Source organism: Hyposmocoma kahamanoa, unplaced genomic scaffold (assembly GCF_003589595.1).
Source record: "Hyposmocoma kahamanoa isolate Upper Pololo Valley unplaced genomic scaffold, ASM358959v1 91, whole genome shotgun sequence".
In the NCBI taxonomy this organism is placed as follows: Eukaryota; Metazoa; Arthropoda; class Insecta; order Lepidoptera; family Cosmopterigidae; genus Hyposmocoma; species Hyposmocoma kahamanoa.
In genome coordinates this window covers 3,913,794-3,928,073 of record NW_020654684.1, presented here as the reverse complement: position 1 = coordinate 3,928,073, position 14,280 = coordinate 3,913,794, and the positions used below count along the sequence as shown (strand labels likewise).

At 43.6% G+C, this 14,280-nt stretch overlaps 2 protein-coding genes across 2 annotated transcripts in view; one reads left to right on the top strand and one right to left on the bottom strand.

The window, feature by feature from the left end:
- LOC113236309 overlaps nt 1-9,508 on the bottom strand; it is a 34,774-nt gene extending 25,266 nt beyond the window's left edge. Inside the window, exons 1-2 of the mRNA XM_026472320.1 lie at nt 9,219-9,508; nt 8,697-8,740 (exon numbers count right to left, since the gene is read on the bottom strand). Of these exons, the coding sequence (XP_026328105.1) occupies nt 8,697-8,740; nt 9,219-9,312 (138 nt within the window). The 5' untranslated portion in view covers nt 9,313-9,508. The remainder of the gene's footprint in view (nt 1-8,696; nt 8,741-9,218) is intronic.
- A 2,037-nt stretch (nt 9,509-11,545) lies between these two features.
- The window catches only part of LOC113236308 (protein cereblon-like), an 8,090-nt gene continuing 5,355 nt past the window's right edge, over nt 11,546-14,280 (top strand). Inside the window, exons 1-7 of the mRNA XM_026472319.1 lie at nt 11,546-11,713; nt 12,446-12,645; nt 13,081-13,260; nt 13,315-13,419; nt 13,478-13,602; nt 13,674-13,985; nt 14,059-14,276. Of these exons, the coding sequence (XP_026328104.1) occupies nt 11,546-11,713; nt 12,446-12,645; nt 13,081-13,260; nt 13,315-13,419; nt 13,478-13,602; nt 13,674-13,985; nt 14,059-14,276 (1,308 nt within the window). The remainder of the gene's footprint in view (nt 11,714-12,445; nt 12,646-13,080; nt 13,261-13,314; nt 13,420-13,477; nt 13,603-13,673; nt 13,986-14,058; nt 14,277-14,280) is intronic.

The window sequence follows — 14,280 nt, the reverse complement described above, 5'->3', positions numbered from 1 at the left end:
ATATAGTATTTGAAACTTTATAAGTAGATAATTTCCTCGTACCCTGGGGCATCGTTCCGAGAAGCCTGGCAACATTTCCCATTTGAATACCTAAAGTTATTCTTTGCCGAAAATAACTGTCAGGCTTGTGGTGACCGGAGGCTTCTACTCGGCGATTTAACAGCTCGTTCGCTAAAAATTTCGCCTGTGGCCCCCTAGGGACCCATGGTTTCAACCGCAAAAGGCATATTAGCTGTAGCACTGAGCAAGATTGGTCTACACAGATTGCGTCCTACACCAGCTGTCTCCCTGGTTACCATGGTCCGAAAGCCATACGGTCAGACCTCTTACCGTTACTGCAACAGATGTCAGTGGGCTTAAGAACTGCCGGTATCTGCTTGAGCGCTGCGTGTCGGGAAATCCAGCTAGAACGCTTCTAGTACAAAAGGGCCATGGTGTCAAATCGTCAACAGCATCACCAGCATGCATTCATGGGGGTGGATTGTTCTAGCTTCCAGTCGGAGACAGACGATGATCTTACTTACTAGTGTCAGTAAGTAAGATCATCTGGTAATGAGCCAATGGTGGCCGAGGTCAGTGCTTGTAGCCTATATCCAGACTCCTTTTCCCGCCTTACTTTAAGTACCTATAAGTTCATTTATTAATTCCTTGTTTTAATTACAAGTACCATTGAATACCTACATGTTGAACTCCATAGGAATGCGAGCGAATAATTTTCTTAAGAAATACTTAGGACAAATTTCAATATCAAATGTACAGATACTCTTAAATACAAATACTCTTAGCGATCATTATACACATATAACATGTTTTGTTAAAAAGTAATACTAATTTGTTTACTAGTATTTTTACATGTAATTAAGAGAATTTGAAAGTGAATCTCGTTTTTAGTAAAATTTATGTTTACAACACTCATCTCCTCTAATAAAGCACTCATATACGATGACATTATTTTTTGTTTTATTGCAACTTCAGTGAATAGCTAGATTGAGTAATCTTAGTTAGTTGGTACCTCGTTGGTTCTAAGTTAATCTATTTATTTTGAAATATTCAGTAATTTTCAGTAAAGAAAAGCAAAGCTTTACAATATCATAATGAAATAAAAATGTAATCAAATGAAATTGTATCGCATTTTTGCACTTTTTAAATCTATGACCAATTACAAGAATAACCATATAACTATATAATACACGCATTAACAAATCTTAAATACCCATAGTATAAGAGCGTAATATTATGTTACATTTTAAAGTAAATATAACTTTTCCCACGAATAGTGTAAGGGTAGTGTAAGCATTACAAGTGAACATTCACCAAAGTCATTCTTACTAGAATAAAAATTTAAAATGGTTTTTTATTAATTTCTAATAAACTTAGGAAATGAAACTATTTTTCCGGATTTAAATCGCGTATATTTGTTTTTTCAAACAAACCGACGTTTCGGGCCCTTTACAGGTCCCGAAACGTCGGTTTGTTTAACAATCAAACAATTTGTGTAACAATCGCGAAAACCTAAGAACTTCTAATAAACTATCTATATTTTCGTGTTTCATATTTTAATTCAAAGTACAATATTTTTTTATCTTTAATTTGGTCATGTATTGTTTTTAAATATATCCAGTCACCAATGAGTAATAATATTTTTTTAGTTCTTAATCGCTCCTAGAAAGTTGCAGTTTTTCCTTTACACGTTTATTCGGTGGGGCCGTCGACGTGTCCCTGGAAAGGGCTCAACAAAAGTACTTTCAGTCAGTCCAAAGACTATCCTCTTTTCAATCCTCTCTGGTCAGCAACTGCAAAGACCTCGCTCATGGAAGTATTACAGTATTGGATATTCTGTATCAATTCAATTGTCCACACTAGTACAAAATATACTCTACATGAGCTAGTATTTGGCAGGATACACCAAATAGATAGAGGGACTAAATAGAACCATGTATAATCTAGGAAACTATGTCCATGAATTAAAATACAGATTATAGAATGCCTTCAAAGACACTCAGGAGAGTTTGATTAATGGTAAGTAAGGAAACACTTACCTCAAACCAGCCTTACTTCAATGCAAAGATGAGTTTTGAGAAATAGCACTAAAAAACTTTGACAACAAAGCAATAGTTTCCACATGACTTTGAATAACAGATAATAAATAACAATAGGAACATACATTAATTACATTGTACATTACATATATACATTACATACATACATTACAATACCAAGTACATTGTACTTGGTATTGTGGAATATCTTTGGTGCACATTTTCAAAATGATGATAATACCAGATGGGGAACACAAAGTGATAAGGAATACCTCACCTTTACATTAAAAGCACTAACAATATTATACTGACATAAAAATAATTTAATTTTTCAAAATTAGCATTCTGAATAAAAATCATTTGAGTCTTCTTCTAAAATAAATCTCTTTTAAATGCTATGGCTCCATCAAAATAAAAGATGATTTCGCCAATGTCAAGTAAAATTGACCACATGCGGTAGTGTTGTAAAAATATGACTTCTACTTTATAATGTTACAACCCCATTGATACCATATCAGGGATGTCAGGACGATGCACCTCCATGCGTGCATGTAGCTTCTATTCCTACGTAATTCAATTGCATAAGAAGGGAAGACATGAGCCGGTAATCCTGGGCAACTCCTAGTAAATACTTGGACTTTGTTCGAGCATTTGCTAGGCGTTGGCAAAAGTGTCGTCACTCAATCTAAGGGTGTCAAGCGTACCGTGCCTATGGATGGGTGCCTGGGGGGGAACCCAACTGCTAACGGTGTACCCTCGATACCAGGGCACCTCGGGAGAACTTTATGCCCTTCAGACGGCAAGCGGTGCTCTGCTGGCTGTGACCTTTTAATTCCCTAGCTTCTCGTGAGACGTGTATGGAGAAAGAAGACATAATAATATCTCTCATAATAAATCTAATTTCCTCCTTGGAGGAAACGATTGCTGAGATGGATAGTCCACCCAGAAATAACGACGTGACTTCGGTCACGACTATGGATACGTGTCGGAATCCAGCGCTCAGCCGCGCATTCGGCTGAGCGGGTCTGGCCGGAAGAGACTGCAGGGTCTGGTGAGAGCCTTGGTTTTAAACAAGGCACTTTTAAGATCAAGGGGTGTTCGGAAAGTACGTTCAATGGCGACACGCGGGGTGTATTGGTCTCGAAACCAGGGTCGGTTACAAGTCCGCTCGAAGAATCGGGGCCGGGAGCCTCAGCGCAGGTGTCTGCGCCTGGCCCGTCTTCCACAGACCAGGGGAAACGCGACGGGGCTGTCCCGTCTGCGACTCTGGGTGCATCGCCCCAGAAGAATCGCGGACGGTAGGCTGGGCACAGCGTACCGGACAGCACCCGCTGTCCAGTAGGGTGGGCACAACGTACCAGACAGCACCCGCTGTCCCGGGTGTAGTGTAAATAGCGCAGCCATCAACAAATGCCAGTACTAGGGCGGGTCGAGCAAAAACTGCCACAATAATGGCACTAAATGACGGTCTGGGGGGTACACGACAATGGTTTTCGGCACCGAAACCACGTGACCGCAGTTCGGCACGTGGAGGGGTGCAAGGGTGTGGGGCTGCCAACACGCGTCGTAGCGGTCGGGGGCAGCAACGCTGCCGGGGCTTTAATCCCCGCTAGATGGCGCCCACGGGGATAGGGTGAGGGTTCTCCTAACAAACCTCCACCATGCCGTGGCTGCAACGACTATGGTGGAGTGTTGCTTCGCGAAAGGCAACGTGGGTGTCGCCCTCATTCAGGAACCCTGGGTTAACCACACAAACATAATGGGACTCAATGCCGCTGGTAAGTTGATTTACAACACCTGTGGAATTAGACCCAGAGCCCGCATTGTTTATAACAAAAACATTAATCTTATGCCTGTTCCAGAATTCTGTACTGATGACTTTGTAGCGGCATATCTCTTTCCCCGGAGTAGCACTCAGGCCAAGATAATCGTATGCTCAGCCTATCTACCTGGAGAAAAGAACAATCCCACGGAAGATCTGACACGACTGGCGAAATACGCCCGGGGACACAAAGCAGAACTTCTGGTGGGATGTGATGCCAACGCTCACCACATCGCCTGGGAGAGCTCAGACATTAATAACAGAGGTGAGTTTACTATATTACTTTATCCTATCAAATTGCCTGTATCTTAATAACGAAGGATGTACACCAACTTTTGTTACTAGGTCAAGACAAGAAATTCTGGACATTACTTTCTCTACGGCTAGGCTAGCTGGACTTATAACCGGCTGGCATGTTAGTGACCAGACGTCGATGTCGGATCATAAACACATAAAATTTGATCTGGGAGCAGGAAATGTCTGCCACCCCACTGCATTTAGGAATCCAAGGAACACGGCCTGGGACGTCTATAGAGACAGACTAGGGCAGTATCTACAAGGGTGTCCTAAATGGATCAAAACCACTCAGAGTTAGCTGTTGAGGTCAGTTCCTGGGGCATCATCAGCGCTTTTGAGGAAACCTGCCGCCAAAAATTCGGACCTCCAATGGGAAGGTTCCGTGGTGGAATGCAAAACTGAGAAAGCTAAGAGAGAAAACTCGAAGGTCTTCAACAGGGCCAAACTAACAAAGGAATGGGAGACCTACAGGAAGGCCCTAACTAACTATAACAAGGAGATAAGGAAGGCCAAGCGAGCATCGTGGAGGCGGTTCTGTGAGGAGATCGCTAGTGCTCTTCAAGGTGCACGTCTACATAGACTGCTCGCTAAAGCCAATTCCCGTCAACCAGGACTGTTAAAGAAGCCTGATGGGACCTTCTCGACTTCTACGATAGAAGCCCTTGAGCTTTTAATGTCAACCCACTTCCCGGGGGCCTTGTGCGACACGCCCACTAATCCAGCAACGACGCTACATTCACCACGCAACGAAGACTGGAACAGAGCGGCCAACATAATAAGACCCCGCCAAGTGGCTTGGGCCATAAGCTCGTTTAAATCGTATAAATCCCCTGGTGAGGACAGTATTACTCCCATCTTACTATGGCAAGGCATAAGTGTACTCTTGCCTTACCTAGTCAAGATATACAGAGTCAGTCTTGCTTGGGGACACATACCGATGCAATGGACTACGTGTAAAGTGTATTTATACTGAAGGTAGGCAGGACGGACTACTTCTCTTGCTAAATCCTTTAGACCCATCTGCCTAACCTCATTTTTGCTTAAGGCAATGGAGAAGGTACTTGACAATCACATTAGGGCTTCGTCCTTAATATATAGTCCTATCCATCACACTCAACACGCCTATCAGAGTGGAAAGTCCACAGAGACAGCTTTGCTCCACATTGTGGACAGGGTTGAAAGAGCGTTTGAGGACAAACAAATAGCTTTCCTTTAGTTTAGCTTTAGTTACCTTTCTAGACATTGAGGGTGCATTTGACAATACACCCATCCATACTCTGGTGAAGGCCTAACCTGCAAAGGTGTGAACACTTCAACCACGAGATGGGTACAGAACATGCTTTTAAGCCGCAGGGCCAGTATCTCGTTACATGGAGACCGGCTTGCGGCCTCCACAGTAAGGGGATGCCCGCAAGGTGGGGTAATTTCTCCTCTCCTGTGGACTCTTGCTGTGGATCAGCTCTTGTATAGTTGGCTGAACTGAATATTGACGCTCAGGGATATGCGGATGACCTGGTGATCACAGTTCGAGGGCCCTGCCAAAGTACTATATCATCACTTATGCAAGGAGCACTTGACACCATTTCCGCGTGGTGTCAAGATAACGAATTATCAATCAATGCGGAAAAGACAACCATTGTCCCCTTCATCAGGAGACGGAAACTAGACAAACTAGTGGAACCAATTCTTGGTGGCAGGGCTGTGGGCTTTTTCGCAGGATTCAAATATCTAGGGATAACTCTATATCAAACCCTAAGGTGGAACCACCATATAGCTAACACGATCAACAAGACCAAGATGGCCTTAGGTATCTGTAGCCGTATGGCGGGACAGCGTTGGGGTCTAAAACCAAAGATGACTCTCTGGTTATATAAGGCAATTGTGAGGCCCATAGAGACTTACGCCTCTGTTCCTTGGAGTGCTAAAGTCAGTCAAACAACCACAATTGTCACATTGGGCAGTCTACAGCGCATCGCGTGCATGCTAGCAACGGAAGCCATGTCCACCACACCTGGGGCAGCCCTAAATGCATTGCTGAACCTGACTCCTCTGCATTTATTCTTACAGAGGGAGGCCAGTACTAGCATGTACAGGCTTACCACTAGGTTAAGGAGTAGATGGCTCTCCCAGACATTGAGATCAGCCCAAGACTCAATTCTGGAACACTCTGTTCTGGGAATGACTTCTGATGTCATGTTTCCCAAACAAAACTTTAAAACTGTACCAGGTAGAATTTCCAACTAGGGAGGACTGGGAAACTAACAGTCTCACCTGGAAGGACGGTAGCCTTCTATGGTATACCGATGGGTCTAAGATGGGACCCAACGTAGGCTGTGGTGTACGCGGTGTGAGACCCAGGCTGAGCTACAAGCTGAACATGGGACGACACCTCTGTCTTTCAGGCCGAAGTGTACGCCATAATTACTTGTGCGGATTTGAACCTGAAGAGAGGCTATGTTGACAAGCATATTTACATAAACTCAGATAGTCAAGCGGCTCTACATGCACTAGCCTCAGTCACCCAAACATCGAGGATTAAAGACAAAGATAAATTTATTTCAACATAACTTAATCTAAATATAAGTAAAAAAACAAAAACAAATGTAAGGGAAGCTAATATACAATTGGTAAAAAAAAAACCTTAATTATTATACTAATCATAAAGCTATACAATTAATTTGTAGCGAGGATTGTAGAGAACTATGTAAATATACTGAACACTCTTAGGGAAAGTAATACAGTGGTACTGTGCTGGGTTCCAGGCCACTCTGACATCGAAGGTAATGGAGTCAGCAGATGAATTGGCAAAGGCTGATGCTAGGGAAACCTTTATAGGACCCGAACCCTTCATAGGGATAGCTACAGCCTGGTAAAGCTCACTCTGCTAAATGGGAGTGCACACCTCTTTCAAGAAGTGTGGCTACAGAACAAGGGTCTTGAGCATTCAAAAGCCCTGATATCAGCCTACAGTGCCAAACACATTAGAGAAGCTCTGTCATTATACAGGAATGGCATAAGAATGCTCACTAGAGCCTTAACAGGGCATTGTGGCTTAAATAAGCACATGTCAAATATTGGGCAGAGAAAATAGAGAATGTAGATTCTGCCACACGGAGGATGAATCTTCTGTTCATCTACTCACCCAATGCTACCCCTTGATGGGCGTACGAAGTTCCGTACTGGGAAGGCACATGCCACAACCAGAGGACATTAAATCTGTCGAAGCCAGGAAAGTCCTTCAGTTTTTCAATGCTGTCGGCTTTGGTCTGCGCTGTAATTAGTGGTGATCACAATAGATCAGTCAATGGTCACAGTGATGAGGCGATACATAGGCCCCAAATAAAGCCACCCTAATAATAATAATAATACCATATCAGTAATTTTTTTTTTAATATACTTACACAGGACATATACAAAGGAGTGGACTAACATAAAAAAGAAGTTGATATAGACGGGACGGTGGATTTTAGAGGGAAGGATATCATACAGAGGAGTGATATATGATTATAATCAAAAAATATGTGCTTGAGGTACCCTCTGCCAGACCGCACTCGCACAAGGAGTGGTCTCGAACCCGAATCTTGGCCAAGAACACAGGAACACATATGTGAGCTAAGCGAAAGCAAATAATTGATAGGTGATATTTTTTGGAATCGATTTCCTAGTGAAGAACCAAGACTTAGGGTCTGGACTCTACTCAATAACAGTGCGAAATATTTGTGTTTTCCATCTGTTACTCTCATCTCTGGACTGTATTCGCACTTTCCATCAGGCGCGGTGCAGTCATTTTGCCGAGTCACAATAAAAAAAAAAAAATAAAAAATAAAAAAAAATCCGGTTGAATTTTACCATAATGTTTACCTACAGTTTGGTGGGAAAATTGCCAATGAGAATTCCGGGAATTACGCATTTGTGGGCGGGCAAGGGCTTTAGAATGAGGAAAACATCGGTCATACATGTTACTACCCATTATAACAGTTTCTTTTGCAGAGAGATCCGCACATTTATTACCTTTCATGCCATAGTGGCCAGGGATCCATGTCAAGACCACATTGAGTACTGGCACAGTCTTAGTTCTTTAACCTGATGTATAGTTCTTAAATCAAAAAACACACCTGGCATTTGTATTTTAATTTTAAGTTTTGCTAATCGATTTACAGGCACATGTGACTTGTCAGCTTATGTCTCAGGGTGAGGGGTGCAGTGGCAATGCTCCTCAGATCTTGGCAATTTCAAGCTAGGAGTAGCACTGCAACCGTCTAGGACAGGTAAATCGGTTGAGACCAGGCGCACTAGTAGTTTGACCCGTCAGTGGATATTGTATAAAAAAAGTGCTGTTCGCTTTAAATTATTCTTCAGCTGCATGTTGTAAGTTATAATAGAGCTCAAAGGGGTAAGGCAAAACATGGTTAGCACAGATACACCAGTATCTGTTAGGGAAGGGGTCCTTGTCACCTATCCAGATTTTTGTTATTCCAGTCTTCATAAGGGTCTCATTTACTTCATTGATACGCTCTAGCCTAACTCTAGTATATTACCTGAAAAGTGATTCCCTCTGCAAAAGTGTCTTGAACACTCACACCTGAAAACAGGAAAAATTTTGCAGTTTATTACATTATGTGTGACCATTCTGAGAACAGCCTTCACTTAGCGCACAAAATAGTTATAGACAGGGGAAAACGTACATCTTGAACATTTGAGCGCGGAAACTGGTGCGGGGAGGGGCTATCGCACGTGCCGACGGCTGTTGCACTGAGGTTGCCCTATGCCGCCTACGAGAACCATATCGCCTGTCACCACTCGCGACCAAAAATACCATTCTAATTTCTAATGCTACGATAGCGACAAACAAGCCCACTGCGGCCCCGATCTAAAATAACACCGAGAGCAGTGAATCTGTTACCCCCCCGCATTTTTTATCGTACGTTTTCTACTACTACGCCAATCTTTAGTATAGTATTGTTCGCTAGAATGTCCTTCGCTAGAATGACTAAGAGTGAACTAAGTACATATTTAGGTAAACAAATTTAAGTATTCTAACGAAATAAAATCGATTTTACCATGGCTCTTTCCCTGCGCTGTCAGTTTACTGTTGAGCGTTATATCAAATAAAGTCAGTATGAACGTGTAATACCACACAATTTTATGACACATTTTTACATAAATTACTTAATCGATTTACAATTTGTTCACATTTCTCACGAACTATTCGATAATTTTATTAAATTGCAGTTGAAAATTCATGAGATATAATATCATTTAGACGTGCAATCCGTCCACAAATTAGAAAGATATCCGTCCACGAAAGTTCACAGATACAAAAACTGTGCGATTGTTACATGTGAATGTGTGGGTCAGTATGATCATCTTTTTTTTTTAAGTAGACTTTTTAGCGGCTTTGGCATGACGCAATACAGCCTGCCATCCATCTCTTCGTATCTTTGATAGCCCGCTTAGGGTCGTATTCCAGAACTCTACTCAATGCTTAAGTCAGGATTTGAGCAAACTTGAGTATGATTCCAAGCGAAAATTTTGAAATAATACTCAAGTCCCTGCCATTACGGACGTATTTCCAGTGCTTGAAATCATACTCAAATCCAGACTTGAGCATAGAGTAGAGTTCTGGAATACGACCCTAAATGCCGTGAAAACCAAAAATAAAACCAACACTACGCAGGTCACACTAAAAACTGACAATATGTCCAGTAGTAGTGTTGCCAAATTGTTACGTTTCTTACATTTTTCGTAATTTTTTACCTTCTCGCATAATAAGTAATATGAGTAACTTTTGTTTCAAAAATATTTGAAATTTGACAATAAAGTAACTCAGAGATGGCGCAAACAAAATTATATCAATGAAATACTGGTTTTAGTTTGATTTTCCTTGAGCGTATTTTTTTTATTTTTAGGATTTAGGCGTAAATATATATCTTTTGCAGTTAGAATGACTACAACAACGAACTTGGCAAATAATGTAAATTTTGCAGCAAAAATGTAACGGCGCATGTAAAAAAACTCGCCGTATGTCGACCTCAGACAGGGGCCTTACCGGAGCTCTTATTACGATTCAGTTTAGGACCTAAAATGAATCGTTGTGAGACAGCGCTACATGAAGTTTATATCACCATCCCGCTTTTTTGACGTTACAAACCTACACTGAACTGTAATAAGAGTTCATGGTAAGGCCCTAGATTACTTCGTCTGCCAGAGGCAACGCACCCAATCGCTTCCGGATCCCGATTCAGAACTCTTCGATATTTTAACTGAATCGTTCATGAATCGAAAGGCGGTTCCGAACTATTCAGAGCATTCCGAGTTAAACGTTCGATTCGGATACGATATCGTTATCCAACAGCGTTTACGGAGATGGACGGTGAAATAGATTATATGAAAAATGAAAATACTTTTAAATACATTTTTAAGACTTTAAAGGCCTAAAATATAGGAATGCATTAGTCTTGCATTAAAATAAATTAATAAAATTTAACAAAATCCAGACTTTATTTAAAATATGGTATGAGATTTCCATATTACGTTCTTGCTTTGTAAACACAAGGACGTTCGGTAACTTTCATTCGATAACTGTGTCAGAATAACGTTTGTACACTTTGCCGGTCGAGAAGTTCGAGTAATCGTACAGGTGTGACGTCATTTCGATACGGTTCCGAATACGACAGTTTGACGTTCGATTCGGGTGTTGTGAATAAAAATGACATGAAATCTGTCAATAACTGACTAACGAAAATTAAATACAATTTTCGACTCAAAGGCCCTGGCAGCACTGAATATGTCATTATGAAATGCATTCACAAAGATTATTAAAATTCATAAAATTGTTAAAGTTAAAATCAAACTTGCAAAATAGAAATGTTTGAATATGTTTATGTAATATACACATATTATAAAAAAGCACATAAGTTAAATTATGTATTGAAAGTAAATTGTTTATAGACAAAATATACTTTATAAATAACATACGGATAGTGAGTGAAATAGAAACCGTCAAATGAAACAGTATTTATAAATCAATCTAAACAACGAAAAAGAAACGATTGGTTCTTTCGTGCTATTTAAATATTTTAAGATAAAATTATTCTTTAGCAATCGCTTAAATTTGGAGTAAATAATTTAAAAAGTCTCCAAAATTTCATTACTACGAGAATTACTGCGGAGAATAATGGAAGAAGATGGTAAGTACAGAATGTAGTTTTGACCAAGGTTCAATCAAGATTTGCTTATTCCTGCGATGCTATTGGGTGTTTGTGTGAAATAGTCTATTTTTGGTAACGACGATACATACATTTGTAATATAGCTTAGAGAAATATCGTGTTGTCGCACATGGTCAATTTATTTGTTTGTAAGTTGTGTAGTAAATTGTATATAACAATGACGTTAGTTATGCGGCCTGACGGCGATGGGGTGGCGGGGGGTGGGGTTGGAGATAGACGCGCGGACGGCACCGGCAATATCCAAGGCGATGGAGGCGCTCGTGATAACTCCGACACAGACGAGGAGGAAGAGCACTTTGATATCTCACTGGCGGCGTCACACTCCGTGAGTGGTTTAGTACTTAATACTGCTTTTCTACCACAAATTTCAAAGGTAACTTTCCCACAATATAGACAACTTTTAATTCCCTTTAACAGTAGAATACAAATAACTTAATTAAGGTTAACTTTGGGAAAACTTTTGTATGGATGTTGTTTGGATTTGAATTATGTTGAAGAACTGTTAACAATTATTATGTACCTACATATTTTCAACTCTTTCAATATGATGAAATGCATGTTGCATGCTCAATGTCAAAAATTTTTTTTTATTTAATTCACCTATATTGTTATTTTGTAAAACTAAAGGTGAAAAGAATCTTGATGGAGAAAAATTTATTGTACACATAATAAACATAAAAATGTATATTAAATTGGGTGAAACTGTTGGGTAAGGGTTTTTATCAGTTTAATTGATTAAAGAAGTACCTGCAGGTATAAATGGAAACAGAATGCATACCCAGTGATGCTTCAAAATAAGAAAAAATACACAGAAGCATATCAGTGGTGGTGTGACTGTAAGGTATTGAATATTTTTCTAACATGACATTAATGAGGAAGAGGCAGTTGTAATCTGGAAATACATTTTAGATGTTTAAATGTTTTACATTGACAAGTAAACTGAATTAGGAATAGTAGTTAACTTAGAAGAGTACAAAACAGTTGATGTATGTACAATTTTGGTTTCATTCAATGTTCTTGAGTTTGTCATTTATTTTACTGAATGTGTGGTGTGCAGTACATGGGAGGAAGCCTGCAACCGGTATCAGGACGCAGTGTCCTGGAGGCGGGATGGGAGGGCCGCGTACCAGTATTAGCACATCATGGAGCAGTGTTTCCTGGCGAGACTGTCCCCATGCTGCTCAACAATGCACACGACGCCTCTATGCTAACACAGGCTATCAACCACGACAAGCTCTTCGGTCTGCTCTGCCCCGAGTATGATAACATCTATTTATTTTAGCATATTCACTCATCGAGCACTTTTGTTTAAGCTGAATTTAAAATATTTTTTTATTTATTGTTAATATATTTACACATTACTGTCGATGCCTATGGATATAATTCCTCAGAATGTCACGCATTCACAACACACATCCGTCACTGTAATCGTGCGCGCAGATCACACTCCTGTGCTTAGCGCGCATATGATAACGCGTGTAAAGTAGGAAAAGCAACGTGGATATCGGAAGTTGTCATAGTGTTTCGTCGTGCGCACTCGCGTCGGCAGGCTTCGACACATTTTTCTATTTCGTGAACTACGGCGACGCTAATGACATTTTCCGAAAAGGCATACAATTTAATTGCAACAGTGCCATATTAGAGGACGCGCCGCGTACCGGCAATAATAAAGTTTCCCGCGGGCACGTGCAGCGAGAGCGGCGCGATGGTGTCGGGCTACGGCGTGCTGTGCGAGGTGTTCGAGGCGGGCATGACGGGCGGCGCGCCCGGCGACGAGGAGCCCGCCTCGCTGACGTTCAAGGCGCGCGCCAACCACCGCTTCCGCTTCGTGGACATGCCCGAGGCCGGCCTGCCCATGCACGTGTACGCCAGGTGAGCCCGGCGGGCGCCCTCCGCGCGCGCGCCCGCTGACGGCCGCTGTTGCAGGGTGCGGCCGGCGGACGTGGTGGTGCTGCCGGAGGAGGTGAGCGCGGCGCCGCTGCAGCGCGCGCGCCTGGCCAGCCTGGACCCGCTGCGCCGCGCGCGCACGCCGTGAGTGTCGCCCCCGCCCGCGGCCGCCGCCGGGCGCCGCTCACCGCCGCTGTTGCAGGATGGACCGGCGCCTGCGGGCCATGGACGCGGCGGTGACGGCGTGGCCGCTCTTCGTCTACGACATCTTCGACTACGCCCGCATGCGCAAGATCATCCAGGACTACTTCAAGACGCTCGCTTTCGGTGAGGCCCGCGCGCGCGCCCGGCGCCCGTGACCCCGGCCGGGCCCGGCCGACCGTCGCCTCGTTTCGCAGACAAGCTGCCGGAGGAGCCGGTGTCGCTGTCGTTCTGGGTGGCGCGCAACCTGACGCTGTCGGCGCGCGACCGCCTCGCGCTCTTCGTCGTCGACAACGCGCTGCTGCGCCTGTACATGGAGGTGCGCGACATCGCGCGGGTCCGTATCCTCCGACGCCCGGCCGCGCTCGGCCGTCGGAGCCGAGCGAGACCGTCCGGCTGCTTCCAGAAAAGCGTGCTGTGCTGCTGCGCGTGCGCCACGGAGATCGCGCGGCGCGAGCACGTGTTCGCCATGTCGAGCGACGGCCTGCACGGGAACTACACCAACCTCCGTGCGTACCGACCGGCCGGCCTCGGGCGGCCCCGGCGGCGCCCGCGCCCGCCTGACGCCGCGGCTCGTTGCAGGCGGCTACATGCACGACATCGTGACGGTGTCGCGCGCGACCAACACGGAGCTGACGGGCGCGCCGTCGGCCGAGTACTCGTGGTTCCCCGGCTACACGTGGACCATCGCCGTGTGCGCGTCGTGCATGGCGCACGTGGGCTGGCGGTTCGACGCCGCGCGGCGCAGCCTGCGGCCGCAGCAGTTCTTCGGCCTGTGCCGCAACTACGTGGCGCCGCGCGCGG